Raw genomic sequence first — 18,708 nt, 5'->3', positions numbered from 1 at the left:
GGGGAGGAGAAAATATTCGCTGGATGGAAAAATAGCCAGAATAAATAGGGGGAAGAGTTATTTTCAAACATCTAAAAGAATGTTTAAAACAATGGACTGATAAACCACAAATTAAAAATTGATTCAGAAATGCTTCAGTGTCATTTTTCCGTAACGAGAGCAGATGTGGGTAGAATGCTTCCCATTGTTTGAGAGCGTACAAGCAACTGTAGGAACGAGTCCAGGCCAGCCCTTCCCCTTCCCAGACCACAACCTCTCCCAGACAATGATCCCCAACAATTGCCACCCATGTCACCAGCAGGGGGTGCTTCAAAAGCAGTGCTATAGAAGCCTTCCATCCCCAGAGCAGCATCCCAATCCTCAGTTTCATGGTATTATAAGAATGGGCATGTACACTTGGACTGTCAGACTTTGAACTCTGCTCTGATCACATACTTGATCGTCTGCCTGCTTTGTGCTTTCCCTTTCAATCCCCCTCCTTTCATAACACTTCCATACTTACTCTTTTCTACTTTCCCCCTACTTCCCGTCTACTTTCCACTCTCACCCCCCACACAAATCTACTGAATTTAACAAAACATGCCAACCTGCACCCTCACCAGTTGCTTGTATATTATATCTATTTCCTCTCTTTGTTTTTTGTTTTTTCAGCTCTCAGGACAAGGACTGTTTCTTCCTCTGTGTTTGGAAAGTGCCATATAATGTGTGGTGCTGCAATACAAAATGATTACAAAACTAAGAACAAACTCAGTATTTTCACACTGTTTCGGTGCAGCTCATAGTTTTTGTTACAGTTGAAAAGTGGCTGAATCTGGTGAAATAACGTCAAATTTTCAAAGTTGCCTCAACCAGGACTCTGCATATGTGCAAACAACTGCCTTTGTGCATGTAAATCAGTTTGGACTTCTCATTTACTTCTAGACTAATCCAGTCTGGGAGACTAACCAGGCTGTCATCAATAATACTAGGGATACTGAAATCTCCTCCCTAAGCGCTGACCAGCTGGGCTGACTCCTCTGTTGAGGAAGCAACTCAGTAAAGTAGCTGGTTCAGCTGCAGGCACCCAGCACACGAGGAAAGGCAAAAAAAAAAAAAATGGATCTGAATCCTCCACCTGCAACAATGGCTGCACCGACCTCCCATGCATACATCATCAGTGGAGGGTAGAGCAAGCTAGGACCTAGCCTACTCCCAAAAGCAGGAAGAAATGGGCAAATAGGGGCAGAGGTACAGTCTCCCCTTCAACTTCAGAAGCAGCAATCACCTACCAAAATGTGTGTGGGGCCCTCTCTTACTCTCAAAGTCCATATCAGCTTCCTCCCTCATGATGGCAGGCGGCAGGGAGAACAAGATAATCTGGTCTTCTATGATGAGATAACTGGCTCTGTGAATATGGGGAAAGTGGTGGGCGTGATATACCTTGACTTTAGCAAAGCTTTTAATACGGTCTCCCACAGTATTCTTGCCAGCAAGTTAAAGAAGTATGGATTGGATGAATGGACTATAAGGTGGATAGAAAGCTGGCTAGATCGTCGGGTTCAACAGGTGGCAAAAATATTTTTGGAGTGTATCTGCCACCCAGTGGAAGATTTATGCAGAATTGTCATGAAACAGGGCTTAAATTACAGTGAGAATTATATGGTAAATTTACTTCTTCTCTTTTTTTTTTAATGCATCTACTGTCTTTTTCTGGTCTGCTTCTGCCACCCAGTGGGGAACTCACATGAAAACCCACTTAATGTACTTTTCATATGTAACAACTGATTTACAGGTGGAATTTCCTTGGTGTTTTTTAGCATGTTCTGATACCATGTAGGAAAGCTTCTATCTCTGAAATATGCATTTATTTTTGTTTTAATTAACTACATTGATTGGTTAGGCCGGGGTGCCTACCATGCCATGGATTCACTGGTCCTTCTTCACCATGGTAGGTAAGAGAAAGGTATTAAGACTACATAGCCTAATCTAGTCCGTTAGAAAGCATTTGGATTTGTTTTGTGGATTACTTTCCTGTTGGAGGAGAAATCAGTGACATGGTCCCAGGGTATATTTTCTATGTAACATGTTTTAGTTACACCAGTCCTGGAACAGAGTGGTCATAAAAAGCATGCAGAACAATCTCCTGTTCCTAGGGTCTCAGCCCAAATACCAATACTCAGGAAGCCTGTCTCAAGAACTGACTCCAGTTAAATGGACTAGGGCAGAGAACATATTCCTTCATGATTTAACATCGCTCATTCAAAGAAACTATCACCAAAAAACATTTCAGAATTTCTTCCAAGACTAAAAACTTGCTCGCACTCTAAGAACTTGTAAGACTATATTTAACAGCAACATCCGGTGACCCTTGCCATAAAAGTGTCCATATAAACCAACATAAATAGACTGATAGGAACTGAGCTGCTCTGCAGGTACCACCACACCTTGGGTTGGTGAAAAGTATTCTTCAGTCCCATCCTATTGCAGAATTTCTCTGTGACCAAGTAAACTTCTGAGGCTGGGCTCAATAAACAGGATTTGGGCCCAAAGCCCAAATCTTGCTATTGATTTTTAAGCAAATGTCTCATTTTGTTATTGGTAATTTTGCATGTAAAATAGTGAAAAGATTTTGACCCAAGAGCTTGATGTTTGATGAAGATTATTAGGATTGTTAAATATTTATAATTGTGGTAGAGCCTAATAGCCTCAACCAGATTCTGCCTTACTATGCTAGCCACTGTACAAACATATCAAAATGACAATCCTTGTTATAGGTAGCAGGTGGTTAGGGCTGGGGAGGCTCAGCCCTTCTCCCCACCCCCAAATCTGAGCCACCCCACTGCCCATGTGTACAGCCCAGTGCTCGACAAGGAAAGCTATGTTTCCAGTGGCACCCGGGCCAGCTTGACGCTGAGCCACTTGGCTGCCCAGCAGCAGGAGGAGCAGGGGGAGGTAAGGTAAGTCCACAGGGCTCTGGCATGGTGGTGCTGACAGAGTCTGTCCTAAGTGTGGCCATCACACACTGACTCTGTCCCTCCTGGTGCCTGTGATCAGAGCTGGGGCTGGTGCTAGTGACAGATGAAGGGAGGATCCATTAGACTTTGAGGGTGGACCAGATGTCCATCAGAACAAGTCCTTTGCTCCAAAAGCTTAGATGTTCCCTGATCTCAAAAGAATGGAGATAATGCTTAATCTATGCACGTAGATGTGATCTCTACTCCTTACACTTTCAATCCGACCCTAAATACTGGATCTGGAGTTTAAGTATGGCTATAAATAGCCTGAGACAATCCCTTGGATGTACTGGGGGCCATGAAATCTTGAGTTCACTCACAAGACTTACCATGTGAGCACTAAAGTTTCCAAAAACACTCAGTCTTGGTGCCCACCATACTACTGTCAGCATATTATTATTAGTTTTTGTTCTGTGGTACTACATAGAAATCCCCAGTTAAGGGTCAGGGGCTCTATGGGTTTAATGCTGTACACACATAACAAGAAGATTGAGGCAGGGAGCAAAGAACTTATGATCCAAATGCAAGCTGAAGCCAAGCTTCGTGATGCAGTGGAACTATACGTAAACCAACAATCAGTCCTATCTTGGGACTCAAATAGAATATTGATACATGACAAAAAAAATTTGGAAGAACAGCATGAAAAGTAAATGACACTCTCCCTCCCCACTTTGAGTAAGCAAAAGCATATTACAGTTTGGGTAAAAGGTGAGTTATGCCTGGTTAACTCTTTACAAGATGGGATTTAGCCCATGCTGCAAGTAGCAGCATGTCTTCCTCCTTTAATTAGTGCATAAATTGCTTGGTCATGAAGATATGCAATGGGTGAACTAGTTTATCATCAGCAGATGTCATAAATACTTAATGTAGGGCAGACTCATTTCAGGCTGTCTTCTTCAGCCTTCCGGTCATGAATCCAAACTGTGAGGAATGTATAAAGGCTTAAGAACCCTCATACAGGTCCTGATCCTATATCTTTTCTTAGGATGGAAATACAGGTTGGCACCACAAGAGATAGACTTCCATAAAATTAAAACCATTGTGTAATGTTTTTCAACTTTTATTATAAAAAGCATTTCCTAGGTACATTCAGAAAAGAAATAGTTGTTTGGATGTCAAATATAAAACGTGGCATTGCTTTATATTAATATAAGTTGTACAATGTACTCAAAATTTAAAAAAGCAAATGCAGTATTTTAAAAACAAATATCCTCTATCTGAACAGGTGCCATTTAAATGAAATGGTTTACAACTTCTTAGGTAGGATTATCATGTTATTATTTTACACTAAAAATTCACAAAGTGAACTGGCTTCTAAATTAAACAGTAATTCATATGTATTTTTCAAAAGGTTTCAATTTTGAAAAGGGAGCAAACACGTATTTTGTTCAGTTACACTTGTTTTCTTCCACATCAAAGGATTTCATGATGTTTCTCTCTGAAGTCTTCGCTCACTTTGCTTGCCATACAAAAGAAGATGATGACTCACTTTGCTGATCTACATCATTTGAAAGATAAGGATCACACCCTGTTTTACATATACCTGGAGGCCCTCTAAGTCCTGGGTATCCTCTCAAACCAGACTGTCCCATATGTCCCCGTGGGCCAGGCTGACCTGGAAGTCCATTGAATGCTAGTCCACTTCTTCCACTTTCACCTTAAGAAAGGAGCAGTGAGCAAGAGAAATCAGGCAATTACAGTAATAGAGGTTAGAGATGGAAAGGACCTGTGGTCCCCCTAGCCTATCTCTCTTGCCTAGCTGGTGAGCTGGCACCAGCAGTGATGTTGAGACTCCACCAACTCCCATTAAGCTATGATGCTCAAGAACTGAAAGTGTGGCTGGCCGTATGTAGGGTCAACAGGGAAGGTCATGTGGAAGCAGATGTGTGCAGTTTGGCCTGACGTGATACAGCCTTTATGGGAAGGTTCTTTATATGGATTTTGGAAAGTATCCACGTAAATAATTCTGTCAGAAAAGCTGCATGATCTTTATTTGCTTTCTATTTAGAGAAAACCAATTATGTACAATTTTCACTATTTAAATAACCAGACTATGTTAATAGTTTACTCTAAAGTGTTTAATCTGCCATGACAGGCTGTAGTGCAAAATACAACCTATTTGGGCTTTACATGGTACCTTTTATCTATCTCCTCAGAGGTTTGCCCCAGTTTTGACAGAATTGCACATATACAGGATCATAGGAGCATCAATTCACAGGACACATCTCGTACATCCATACCACATTAAAGTGTTTACCAAAACCTACCATAAAACAGTACATACTGTACAACATAAATACAGAATATACTTATAGCAAGAAAGATTTCAAGAGCAAAAAGGAGTACCTCTTGGGCCTTGATTGCCTTCAAAGCCAGCAAATACAAAACCTTTGGCACCTCTATCTCCTTTGTCTCCATGTTCACCTAAAATTTAAAATAATTAAGTGTCTTTAAATGACTACCATATTTGTCAACAGCAGCACTTTCACACTTGTGTCTGCTGTAATTTACTCAAACGAATATTGCAAAAAAAATTATTTTCCATTTTGAAAACATTTTACCTTTTGGTCCTTGTTTTCCTGGGTCACCAACATCGCCATAAAAGCCTTTAGGTCCATGTTCTCCATCAGCTCCATTTAACCCAGGTTTGCCCTATAGAAATGTTACAAATATTACAGTACGTGAAACTACTCGATATTTTTTGTTGTTGAATTCCAATCAGTACCATCAGATAAAATACTGTAACTAGATTAAAATACCATAACTATATAAAAATTAAAGGATTAGCTACACTGAAAGGAGAAGAGTCCAAATGTCACCTTAAAAATCAAAAGTAAGTATTTGACTTCAATAAACTTTCCTACTCTCCAACAATAAAACATTTAATTCAATTCATAAATGAAGTAAGAACTAAGGGTTATTAGAAGTCTGCTTACTTTTATGAAAAAGTCATAGTAAAATGAAAAATCTGTAAAAAATAGAAAAAGCACAGTACATTTTTACATAGGAAAATTCCTATTGTAGTTCATTATGCCCACCATAATAAGGTGAGAGCCAAGAATATTTGAAGTAGATAAAGGTCATGTGGAGATAAGGATTAAGGCATCCACAAAGGCCTTAATTTCTCTAGAAGGTCGAATAGTGTTTAAACTTGATTTTTAACAATCAAATTAGCTGACATGGTGCTACTGACCACCGCTGACTGGGCCATGGCACAAGGACAAATTGTTGTTTAGTATTATGTTGTATAGTTATGGATAAACACTGGTCCCAGTAGGGTTTACTCACAATCGAGTGGATGCTAAACACAACTTTCCTTTTCCATATCAGGCAGTCAGCAATGGTAAATATCATGTCACCTAACTCAAGTGTTAAAAATCGTTACATTTGCTAGTGGGGGAGAAAACCCAAAAGCTACTGAAAACAGGCTGTGTGTTTGGGAGGTATGTTTTACCCACCAGTGCAGTTTGAAAAGATGAAGATAAGAATTGCGGGAAGGTAAAGAAGGGTGTTCCATATGTCGGAGCAAAGTTGTAAGTGACTTTATATATCAACAATGAAGGGTGAATGGGGTAAACTGCAAGGAGTTCAGAGGCAACTGAATGAAGTGGGAGAGCAAAGAGTGATTAGGCCAAAGAAATAAGATGGAACAAGGCTACAGAAAGATTTGAGAAACACTAGGCAGATCTTTAGTTGTATACTTTGGAGTAGAGAAGGTAAAAAACTGAGGCAACGTTGCATGCTTGCAGCTTGGCACTGTACTCTGGGAGTTGGGGTCACCAGCCAGGAGGAAGTCAATATTTAAAGATATTTGAAGTCATTAGTAAAATGTAAGTTTTAATTTGTTTATTATTTGTGTATTACTTCTATTAGGTGATATTAACCTTTATCCAACCTATTAACCTAAACTTTCACATTGAAACAAGCTCTTTTTTTTTTGGCCATGATATTCCAATTTTGTGTGCGGTATCGTACTAGTCCATTCTGTTCAGAAAAGATTAATTTGTATATCTGTGGACAAGGTCACTAAATATAGCTGTTCCCCGGCTTGATATTTAGCTTTAGGTTATGAAACTAAATCTCTCTTTTTTTAGAATACTTCATACTGCAGGCAGTTATTTGCATGTAATAATATAGATACCTAAAGAACCATGAAGATGAAAAGGAATACCTCAGACGTATTACCATGAAATCTTAAACTTTTAAAAGTTTCTTACCATGTTATTTTAGATTATGTGAAAGGGTATTGGCTGCAACACAATAATGAATGTGATAACTCTGATATAAGAACTACTTAGGCAGTTACTCATGTGTTATACTGTAGGTACTGGAAAATACTACTGCGCTGTACACAATGAAGTTATGGTTCTCCAAAGGTCAATATTTCATAGATTAGTGGGTGATGAATGCCATGTTATGAGTCAGAATTTGCCTTTGGAGCTGTCAAACATCATGATAGCACTAAATAAAAAACCCTGTTTCATATCACTTTTTAGCAGCTTAATTACTTGTGAAAAAGGTCATTACATTATTGTTCAGCTTGTAATTGTATTAAATGTACTTGTCTGACACAGCTCCACTACACATTTCTTTAAGCTTAAGATAACACAGCTATGATCTGAGGTTTTTTTCTAACGTGCTAATTTCTTCCATAGTAGTGTTGTACTTGTTAGAGAAAAATGGGTCCTCTGAAGTCAACACCAAGCTCATTGATTTCAATGGGAGCAGGATCAAGCACAATATTGCCACATGGAAAAATGTTTTCTATTTTTTCAGTTCATGTGTTAAATGAAGTTAACAATGTTTTCAGTGTTTCAATAACTGGTTAATTTTTGTAATGGCTTTGTTTTTCTCCCCCTGTATACTCACCTCTTCTCCAGGAGGTCCAGGCAAACCAACAGGTCCTGGAGGCCCCATAGGCACATCTCCATAAAGTGGGCATGTGCTGGCACATTTCCTCCCAACACTATTGGCAAACATTGACATTTGTTCTAAGACAATTCGTTTGCACACTTCTATCACATGAGCTGCTGGGAAAGGCAGCCCCTGCATGAGAAGAACATGAGAACAATCAGAGAAATAAAATATGCAGGAACAGTTCCATTAATAGCATAACTCGCTGAAACACCTCCTGAGTTTCCTGTAATTATCCATGTAACATTTGGCTGTGCTGTTCTTTGTCACTGTACAGCTAATTTTATGATAACATTAAAAAAGATGATTTCCAAGCATATTAACAAATGAACCTTGTTAAACAATTATTTTACAAAAACAAGCAATTTTTACAAGAAAATGCCTGATGGACCTCAGTTGGACTAATTTAGTTTTTAAATAAAAATTTAGAACTACTGAGCCAACTTCATCCCTTCTATAATTCCACTAACATGAGGAATGAATTTGGCCTTCTTGTCCAATTCTGATCCTACTTACACATGTACGACCACATTTATTACAGCATGCATGTAACTGTGAGCAGAATTTGATACACCATCTCACAATTCTGAGTACTTAGTTTCTTCTATAATATTTTAGGTCAAAGGAACTGAAAGTCTTACAGGAGGTCCAACTGATCCAACATTTCCTGGTGGACCCTCATCTCCAGGAACACCCTGTTCTCCAGGTTGGCCTCGGGATCCAGGCTCTCCTGGTGGACCTCTTTTACCAATAAAACCCTCTGGTCCTGTTGGTCCTTTGTCTCCAACCTAAAACAAAGATTTGACTTTGTTACACTTTGTAAGTGAAGTTTTCTTAGAACGGTGTTTGAGCAATTATGGTTTGCTCTTGCTGGCTTTATTACAAATTTTCTATAAGTTCAAATACCGTACACCTTTGATGAGTGCAGTACAAGTATCCTAAGATAAAGACGGAACAGCAAGGGAGTAAAAGGTGTTTTTACTTACATTTCCTTTTGGTCCTTTAACTCCTTTTTCTCCCTTTAAATATAAATACAAATACTATTTTTGGCACTGAAATTCATACAATAATATTTCCCATTGCTTTGTTTGTTATCCTTGTGTTGAAGTAAGAATGTTAATACCTTACAATTATGCAGCACTTTTCATCCAGATCCAAAACACATTTGCAAATGACAAACTAGGAGTACAAGAGGTCATTGGGCATATCATTCAAAACTTCTGTTCATAGAATATATATTCATATAAGGCCAAATCCTCAGCCCAGCATCCACCCATCTTTGACCCAAGTTTGCATAGCAGCTGTTGAGACACTCTGTTGAGATTACTTCTACTGTATGGCCCAGATTTTTAGGCATTATGGCATTCAGTGTTGCAATGCCTAATTGATATAGGGATTTTCTCATTTTCAAAAGGGATTTAGGAACTTAGGAGCCAAGATCTTGAGCTCTGGCATGCCTAAATCCCTTTTGAAAATGAGATTTAGTCTCCTAAATCAGTTAAGCATTGCAACACTGAGTACAGCAACAGCTAAATACCTTTAAAAATCTGGGCCTATATCTGATTGTGTATTGAAATGTAATATTCACAGTCTACACTGTACTGACTAGCTACATAGGTCATTCAAGGAATTGAAACAATGCCATCACACTTATATAACAGTGCAAATTGTGCAGTTTACAATCCAGTATACAATTCAAAAAATTCACCAATGGTGAATATTCAAGGACACAGGCTAAACATTTGTGTTTCATGAACACTTGCACTAGTAAAGCTTGTATGCTTGAATGCTTGTGGAAAGTGAATGTGGAAGTGCTGTAAATAGGGCTGAATTACCACTATGAAGAATTTTGACTGCAGTATCCACTTGGTTCTGCGTGGGACATTTAGGCCAATATTCTCAAATTTTGAGTGTCCAACATTAGGCACCTAAATAAAAGGCCACATTTTCAGTGAGGCTGAGCACTGCGCTCTCATTGACGTCAACGGCAAACCAACACATCAGTAACTAATATTTGTTGCTAGCAAGATTCTTCCTTTAATTTTACTTACCAGTGCAAAGTTCCACATACCATAAAAGCAGTAAATGTCAAAAGCTATGGTGTTGCTAAGAACTATAGGAAACTAATATGAGTGTGTAGAAGTTTATAAAAACTATAACAATGCCAAGAGTGTGAACAATGAATTAGTTACATCTAATATTCAATTACAAATACACCGCTACCTGGATATAACGCGACCCGATATAACACGAATTCGGATATAACGCGGTAAAGCAGCGCTCCGGGGGAGCGGGGCTGTGCACTCTGGTGGATCAAAGCAAGTTCAATATAACGCCGTTTCACCTATAACGCGGTAAGATTTTTTGGCTCCCGAGGACAGCGTTATATCGAGGTAGAGGTGTATGTCATATATTACTGTACCTTGTCACCTTCTAGACCCTTTATGCCTGGAACACCAACATTTCCCTACACAGAGAAAGAAACCCCAAACAAATATTATAATTATATTTTTTTAAGAATAGTCACAGCAAGACTCAATGCTTATATTAATATTTGGTGAGCATTATCAAAAGCTTAATAACCTCACCACTTTCCATTCCAAATACTAAGTGCACTTCTTCAACCTAGTCTATGCTAATAAATGACAGTTATATCACTCTCATTCCTGGTACACCGCAATGTCTTCATAACATGTTAATAAATAATAACTGTCTCTTTTTAGCAGCGGATCTCAAAGCACTTTAAAAAGGAGATCAGTACAATTATCTGCATTTTACAGATGGGAAAACTTACACCCAGAGGGTGAAGGGATTTGCCTATGGTCACCCAGGAGGCCACTGGGAACAGAACACATATCTCCAGAGTCGCAGTCCCCATCCACTAGATGAGACCAGTGGTTCTGGGGGGCCACGGCAGGTTTCAGGGGGTCCAACAAGTATGGCCGGTATTATACTCGCTAGGGCTCAGGGCAGAAAGCCAAAGCCCTACCGCACAGGATTGCAGCCCGGGGCCTCAAGCCCCATCACCCAGGGCTGAAGCCAAAGATTGAACAACTGAGCTTCACAGTGCCCCCTGTGGCGTGGGGCCCTGGGTAATTGCCCTGCTTGCTACCCCCTAACTCTGGCTTTTATATGCAGAAAAACAATTGCTGTAGCACAGCTGGGCCGTGGAGTTTTTATAGCATGTTAAAGGGCCACCCGGGGGGGGGGGAAGTGGGGCAATTTGCCCCAGGGGCCCCCATGAGAGATTTTCGGGGCCCCTGGAGCGGGGTACTTCACTCGCTTCAGGGTCCCCGGAAAACTCTTGCAGGGCCCGGGCCCCCGGAGCTTCTTCCGCTCCGGGTCTTCGGCAGCAATTCGGCGGCGGGGGGTCCTTCCGCTCCGGGACCCGCCGCCGAAGTGCCCTGAAGACCTGCGGCGGGGGATCCTTCCGCCCCGGGACCTGCCGCCAAAGTGCCGGGTCTTCGGTGGCAATTTGGCAGTGGGGGCCCCCCGCCGCAGAAGACCCCAGGCCCCCTGAATCCTCTGGGTGGCCCTGGCATGTTAGGGGGGCCTCAGAAAGAAAAAGGTTGAGAACCCCTGGACTAGACCATTCTCCTATCTCAGCAGGGGTCTCTTCTTTTCAAATGACTGATATTCAGCGCCAATAAGGTGATTAGTAGCCTTTAGACTCTATTAAGTGGCCTGCTGAATGCTGAAGTGTTGCAGAGGCAGCGTAGGACCATTTGTAGAGTTAAGGTAAAGAACCATAGAAGATTAAGGTTGGAAGAGACCTCAGGAGGTCATCTAGTCCAACCCCCTGCTCAAAGCAGGACCAATTCCCAAATAAATCATCCCAGCCAGGGCTTTGTCAAACTGGGCCTTAAAAACCTCTAAGGATGGAGATTCCACCACCTCCCTAGGTAACCCAATCCAGTGCTTCACCATCCTCCCAGTGAAATAGTTTTTCCTAATATCCAACCTAGACCTCCCCAACTGCAACTTGAGATCATTGCTCCTTGTTCTGTCATCTGCCACCACTGAGAACAGCCGAGCTCCATACTCTTTGGAACCCCCTTTCAGGTAGTTGAAGGCTGCTATCAAACATGAATAAGGGTTGCAGAATCAGACCCTATATTATTAAAATACATTTTACTGCTACTAATTGCTATTAAAGAAAATAATAAAAATTCTTTAAAAAAAAAAAAGCTAAATTATGTATAAAAAGGAACATTTCAGAAGCTACTTGCTACTTTTCATCTCAGATTATCCTAATTTAGAATTCATTATACCTAGACTTGGAAGGATTGGATTTTTATCAGTAAATGTCAGTTTCCCCATACACATATAAACTGAAGAAAAAATATTTCTATTGATAATAAACATTAACAGATAGACAAAGTAAGTAAAATATTGCTTAAGAACTTATTAGAGTTTGATTTAAGGATACACTGTTTACTTGAAAAAAGCAACAGAGAGTCCTGTGGCACCTTTAAGACTAACGGATGTATTGGAGCATAAGCTTTCGTGGGTGAATACCCACTTCGTCGGATGCATGTCTGTTTACTTGGTATATTTTGACGTGATGTTGACAATTTGTTTTTTAATGGTTATAAAGTTTTAACTTTTTGAATCTCATTGTCTATTGTCATTAAATAAGTATTGTCTCCCCCCCCCACTAGTTTCCTGCAACTGTGAAAATTTAAAAAGATGAAAATAGAAAAAAATGCTTAAAAATAAACATAGATATTATCTGTTGAAATTATAAAAAAAATATAAATTGAATTCTGCCAAGCCTAATTAGATTGTATATGTAATCTATGTTTGAGCCACCAACTCAGGTTCTGTAGCTACCTCTTAACTCATTTTTGCTCAGTTCTCAACTAGCCTTCATTCAGTGCATGCACAAAATTTTCACATGCATGCTGCACTCATTTGTGCATACAAAACTCTCATATTTTGCATGCACAGCAGAACGTTATACATTCAGTTACCTGATTTTCCAACAAATATACAATTTTCCATGGACACAACATGAGGCCATCTGAAAATTAAAACCTTTATCTCTTTGTCATTCACATGGAAATAGAATAGGTGTGCCAGTTATTAAGAGCCAGGCAGAACCTGGCTCTTACATAGTTATTCAATGAGGGAAGGCTGGAAGGAGCTTTCCCCCTGTCTGCGAGGCACAAAGGCTGCCCCATCCTTTCTCCACAGAGGCACATGACAGCCCTAAGGAGGTAGGAAGGGAAAAGGTGGGAATAAGGCAGTGCTAATGCTCTAGACCTATGCCTGTGGGAAAGTAAGTCAGACCCCACAATGAGGAGTGTAGCAAACACACTGCCTGCTCTGTCTGGATGCTTATAGGTGCTCCAGGAAACATTATGTTCCCCTAAAGCAAAATTCATTCCACCACCCACACTGCTCTTTTCTCTGGGTTGTTCCTAAGCAGCACAATGTAGCTTTAATGAGGCGCCTTTTAATGTTCAGATCATACTTTCTCCAACCCTAATACAAGAATGTGTTTGACATTTAAAAAAAAAAGGCTGTGCATATTATCAGTTATAATTTTTGCTACACCCACATGCATTTAAAGTTAGAATTTGGACAAGTTTCCAGTAGCCTGTAATCTTTTTCCACATCTGTTTACCTCATTGAAAGGAAGTTCTCCTTTACTGTAACCATAATCGGCCCTGTGCTTACTGTGCAACCTTAAGAATCAAACTAGAAGTGTTTACCCCTGAAACAAAAAGCAAGATTTCCAGTAAAAGAGTTTCATAAAGGTACCTTCAATCCACGAGTTCCTGGTAGCCCAATATGACCCTGTAGCGAGCAGGGAAAGAAAATGACAACTGTCAAGCTGTATATAGCCAATCATCCACATACAATTAGGACCTGAATCCACTGCCCATTCAAGTCAATGGAAAGACTCCCATCATTTCAGTGGGTGGTAAATCATGGCCATGGTTACTAACAATGAAACTTACAGTAGTTCCAGGGGGACCAGCGAAGCCAGGCCTACCAGGAATTCCTGCAATCCCTTTTGAACCAGTATCACCCTGTCCAGGAAACATTGAATCATTAAAAATAAATTCACCCACCTTGATCACATGCTTATTGCTTTATATTATCACAAATTTAAAAAGGAAGAGAAACTAAAAAGCCCAGGTATATAAGTTTAGATATATTTCTACCAGTATTTGTTTGCTTTGTTTAGATAAAGGGATTTCTGTGATACTCATCACAATGAGAACCAGTCTGCAAAAAAACGCCAGCATTTTCTTCTGTCTGTTAGGTACCTAGAGTGCAAGCAATTCAAACAGGGATGTCCCAGAGTGTAGTTTTTCGGAGCCCGATGGCCAGCTCCTTCTTAATCGCCAACCTAAGGTGATGTGTGTCCACTCAAACCTCTGGGTAAACAGAACTGGAAAGACTGTGTGTGTCTGTCTGTGTCTATATCTGTGCACGTGCACAGACAGGGGCGGCTCTATGTTTTTTTGCCTGGAGCCGCCCCTGTGCACAGATATATTTTATAATATACACCCACAAACACAACATATAAAATGTGGTTGTATCTAGCTTCCTCTTCAAAAGTCCAGTCCGTTTGCTACTCATTATACTCTACGATTCTGTCCAGCAATTTTAACTAATAGGAACTAATCTATTCGTGTTACTATAATAGCATCTTCACTATCATGATCCTGTTAATATTCATTTCTAATAATCAGCATAGACTTCTTTAATTAAGCCCTCTATTAAAGACTGATATCCCCTCTTTATGTGTTATTCAGAACATAGTTTGCCCATGTTTAATAATAACATTAAATGTTAAGCTGGACAGAGTATAGTACTAAAATGTGCATCTGGAAAGTTACTGTCACACTGATTTATGTCTTTTGTTAAATTATCTTTAATAACAAAAAATAATTATTTCAGACCAGAGACCAAAATTAATTCAAAGATAAAAAGATCCAATTAATAATTGTTGCTTTTTTGTCATGTTTAAAAATTTACAGCAATTTTACCAGCTGTTCTGACTTACTGTTCTTGTGAAATCAACACCACCACACACCGGGTGAATATATTCTCCAGTCTTGGGTCTTCCTCAAGCCACTACTGTTATAGATGCCAACCCTAGCACAAGCATTGCAGGCTTGCTATCTGTTACCATGGGCAGCAGCAGAATACCTCTCTCCCCTCCACCCCCACCCCCACCCCGCTATATTCTTCTGCATGTGTCTTTCTGATTTTAAATCCTGGCAATAGTTACTTTGGGACAGATCCTCAGGTGGTGTAAATTGTCATAGCTCCATTGACTTTAACTGAGCTATAACAACTTGTGCAAGTTGAGGATCTGGCCCCCGTCGTTGAATTTGCAGAATGTAGACTGGAGGGTTGGTACCTTTTGGACAGCCCACACAATTGCTCTCCGTTATATGAGTGATCAGAGGATTGTTCTGCCATTTCCTCCGGAACAATCGGTGGTTATTCGTGTGATTTCTGTTTTTAAAATCTATTATTTAAACCACATCCAGACTGGTAAATGAGTGACCTTCAAGAGCTCTAGAGTTGGGTCTGAGCTACTGGGTTTGGATATTTATCCAAGACATTTCCAAGTTTACCCAAACCTCCTTTATGTGAAAACTGAGCTGGAAATATACTGAGAACAGGTTTGCATGTCTAAGCAAGGCTGGGTTCCTTCCTAGCTGGGAGAGTTTTAGAGGGGCTACATGGGCTGCAGATTAACTTCTATCTGATAGTTCTCTTACAGAGAAAGAGTTGTCAGTCAGACAGATGCAAGGATGCTGTTAGCAGTCTGAAGAATCCTTCCTCCTCATCATCCCTGCAAATGGTGTTTGTGGTAGACGAACGACAGGATCCTCCTTCCCGTGGGAGAGCCCAGCCCCAACCACAAGAAGGTGTGCTGTTTTGTTACTTTTTTAAAGAACCCACCAAGGAGAGGGATCTCTCTCTCTCTTACTTTCTTCCCAATAACAGGAGCCCTAGAATCATAGCAACTTTTGTCCTCTGCACAGCCCCAACATTTAGGAGAGAGGGACTCAAATATTGTCTAGGACTAGTTATGGAACAGGGAATTTATTTGTATGTACAGACTACTCCCAAATACCTTCGCTTCTATAGACAACTAGCCTGGTGAGACTCATTTGCTTCTGTCTTTACATATTGAGGCCAGGGGCCAAAATCCAAATCCTTATTGCCCTACTCTAGCAAGTAGTCCAGTTAACTTCTATGGAACTACTTGTGTGAATAAAGGCAAACTGGACTCAGCCCTGGGTCACCAACCTGACTGAGGAACAGCTCTCATATGCTGCCTTCTGATGCATGCATCTCCCAGAAAGCCATGTCACTGAGAAACTAGACCGGGCCCCTCACAAAGAGAATGATACTTACTGTTCTTCCCCAAGGGCCTTCAGGACCTGCTTCTCCTAGAAATCCTTTCTCTCCCTACATAAGGGTAAAATAGATTATTTTAATCTACATAAAAAAAGTATAAATACATTAATAATAGATAGTTGAGGGAATAAATTCAGATTTTAAAAACTCTACCTTTAAACCCAAAGTACCTTGACCACCCTCTGGCCCTTGAGATCCTTGATAGGCCTAAAGAAAACACAGCAATTAAGACAAAGAGGTTAGTTTTTAAGATTACATAAAACAAAATACTGGTTACTTCAGAATTCCACACGCCATTTACCTCTATACCAGGATCCCCCTCTCGCCCAGGCAACCCAGGATCTCCACGTATTCCCTGTAAATGAACAAAATCCCATCAAGTAAACGTACAAAAACAGATTGTGCAGTTTAGCAAGATGGAAAAATTAGGCTTATTCATACGATACCTTTGGACCAGGTGTACCTTTCCTTCCTCGAGATCCGGTAAAACCCTAGATAAACAATTAATGCATTGTTTTTTATTAGATTTTTTAAAAAACCACGAAGGCCAACTGTGATCATTATAACTGTGACAGTATACAAGCAGGTATAGGTATCTAGTATCTGACAAACCAATGAAATTCTGGCGGGGCATGGCTATTTAATCCTATTTTCTCAATTTTTTAAATATCAGCCATATATATATATATAATGGAATGTATTTGGCTTTCTTAATAATAGTATAAAATCATAATATTTTCCTTGTACAATAAACAAGCACATATTCAGTATCAATAGCCCAATTACTGTATTCTAAGGTTTCATAGTTAAAGGCCCTATTCTGTAAATACATTAAATGGGCATAGTGCTTATTATTATGATATTAGATGGTGCCTTTGGGCACAGCCCTGAGTATGGGATGTGCGTAGTTGCACCGCCTTGCTGGATTCCAGCAACTCTGGAAGGCACTGTGTCTCAGACACACCTCGAGGGCACAGTTCTTCTGGTACTGCTTTCTTATACTGGGGAAATGAGAGACTAAGTGTATGCCTATACTACCCGCTGGATCGGCGGGCAGCAATCGATCCAGCGGGGGTCGATTTATCGCGTCTAGGGGGGAGCGGCAGCAGTCAACTCACCACAGTGAAGACACCACGGTGCGTAGATCTAAATACGTCGACTTCAGCTACATTATTCACGTAGCTGAAGTTGCATAGCTTAGATCGACACACACACACACACACACACACACAATGTAGACCAGGCCTAAGAAGAGTAATCTACTATAGCCCTTTACAGATCACAGCATACTTCCTGCTGCCCATGTCCAGCCACCTCCACTGACTGATTCATAGGGAGGTAGAGCCAGACATCTCAATTGTACCATATCAAGTGCTAGGTTCCAAATGAAAGTAGATTCTGTCTCCTAATCCCACTGCACCACAGGGAAGGGAGCAAGCAGAGAAGGTTTTCCTTGAAAACTTTGGGACCCTTGGTTCCCTTCTTCTCTCCAGGGATCAGACAGAGGTTCTGAGGGAAGGAATATAGGAACCAACCGAGTTTATGGGGAGGAGTGATCAAAGGCAAACAGGCTGGGCTGTTGGTATGTGGAGAACTGACGAGTTGAGCTAGATCTCAGCAATGGTAGGAAAGCAGCCATTAGTGGGCTATTACTTCTCCTCCCACATGGGTGAGCAGGGATAGGTAGGCAGGGGAATAGAGTGGGTGGAGCTGAGCTGGCCAAAAAGAGGAAGTACCTGTACCAGGAAAAACACTGGTGCATCTTATTTCCCCACAGAACAAGGAGAAAGCAGGGACTTAATTCTGTGGCTTTCAGAGACCGTACAAGAACATGCTGCCCCTTACTCAAGCTGGTCAAGGTGTCAATCCAACCATGTATGGGAAGCTTCAGTACTGAACTTTGGTCTGTTAAACACTAATACAAAGCCATGGTTGAGAAATGTTAGTGGCAAATTCCTCCCAATGGAGCTCTACTGAAGCCAATTAATAAATCTGGCCCTAATTGTTTTAGAGTTTGTTTGCCTAAAAGTAACATCCCATACATAACACCTCTGCCCTGTAAGTGTTTTCTGCTCCCTCTATCCCTAGTCATTCTTTCCACTCATTTTTCAAATTGTATTTTTCTATTACTATTTAGGGCACAATCCTACTTAACTCAACGGGTGTTTTGACACTGAGATCAATGGGAGCAGGATAGGCTCCTGTCACAGGGTGACTGTCCCCTTTAAAAGTATATGGAGGCCAGCCACACCTGTACCATAATTAGTTGCTTCACAACCTGTAACACGCTGATGCACCCAGACCAGCAATCCCAAGACACAAGGAAATCGAAGCAAGACACGCAGGTGGTCAATCAAAATGTATAACCATGGCACAGTTAAGTCAGCAACAGCTGGAACAAAATGCA

At 40.6% G+C, this 18,708-nt stretch overlaps 1 protein-coding gene across 1 annotated transcript in view; it reads right to left on the bottom strand.

Annotated features, from left to right (window-relative positions):
* Positions 1-4,444: 4,444 nt before the first annotated feature.
* The window catches only part of LOC112118243 (collagen alpha-1(IX) chain-like), a 45,297-nt gene continuing 31,033 nt past the window's right edge, over positions 4,445-18,708 (bottom strand). The window contains exons 15-27 of the mRNA XM_029912239.1: positions 16,748-16,792; positions 16,603-16,656; positions 16,455-16,508; positions 16,299-16,352; positions 13,874-13,945; positions 13,674-13,709; positions 10,330-10,374; positions 8,894-8,926; positions 8,549-8,695; positions 7,863-8,039; positions 5,555-5,645; positions 5,340-5,417; positions 4,445-4,650 (exon numbers count right to left, since the gene is read on the bottom strand). Coding sequence (XP_029768099.1) covers positions 4,445-4,650; positions 5,340-5,417; positions 5,555-5,645; positions 7,863-8,039; positions 8,549-8,695; positions 8,894-8,926; positions 10,330-10,374; positions 13,674-13,709; positions 13,874-13,945; positions 16,299-16,352; positions 16,455-16,508; positions 16,603-16,656; positions 16,748-16,792 — 1,092 coding nt within the window. The remainder of the gene's footprint in view (positions 4,651-5,339; positions 5,418-5,554; positions 5,646-7,862; positions 8,040-8,548; positions 8,696-8,893; positions 8,927-10,329; positions 10,375-13,673; positions 13,710-13,873; positions 13,946-16,298; positions 16,353-16,454; positions 16,509-16,602; positions 16,657-16,747; positions 16,793-18,708) is intronic.

Source organism: Terrapene carolina, unplaced genomic scaffold, assembly GCF_002925995.2.
Source record: "Terrapene carolina triunguis isolate 2854851 unplaced genomic scaffold, T_m_triunguis-2.0 Scaffold42, whole genome shotgun sequence".
Lineage (NCBI taxonomy): Eukaryota > Metazoa > Chordata > Testudines > Emydidae > Terrapene > Terrapene triunguis.
Note: the sequence above shows the minus strand (reverse complement) of the source record. Positions and strands in the feature narration are given on the sequence as shown.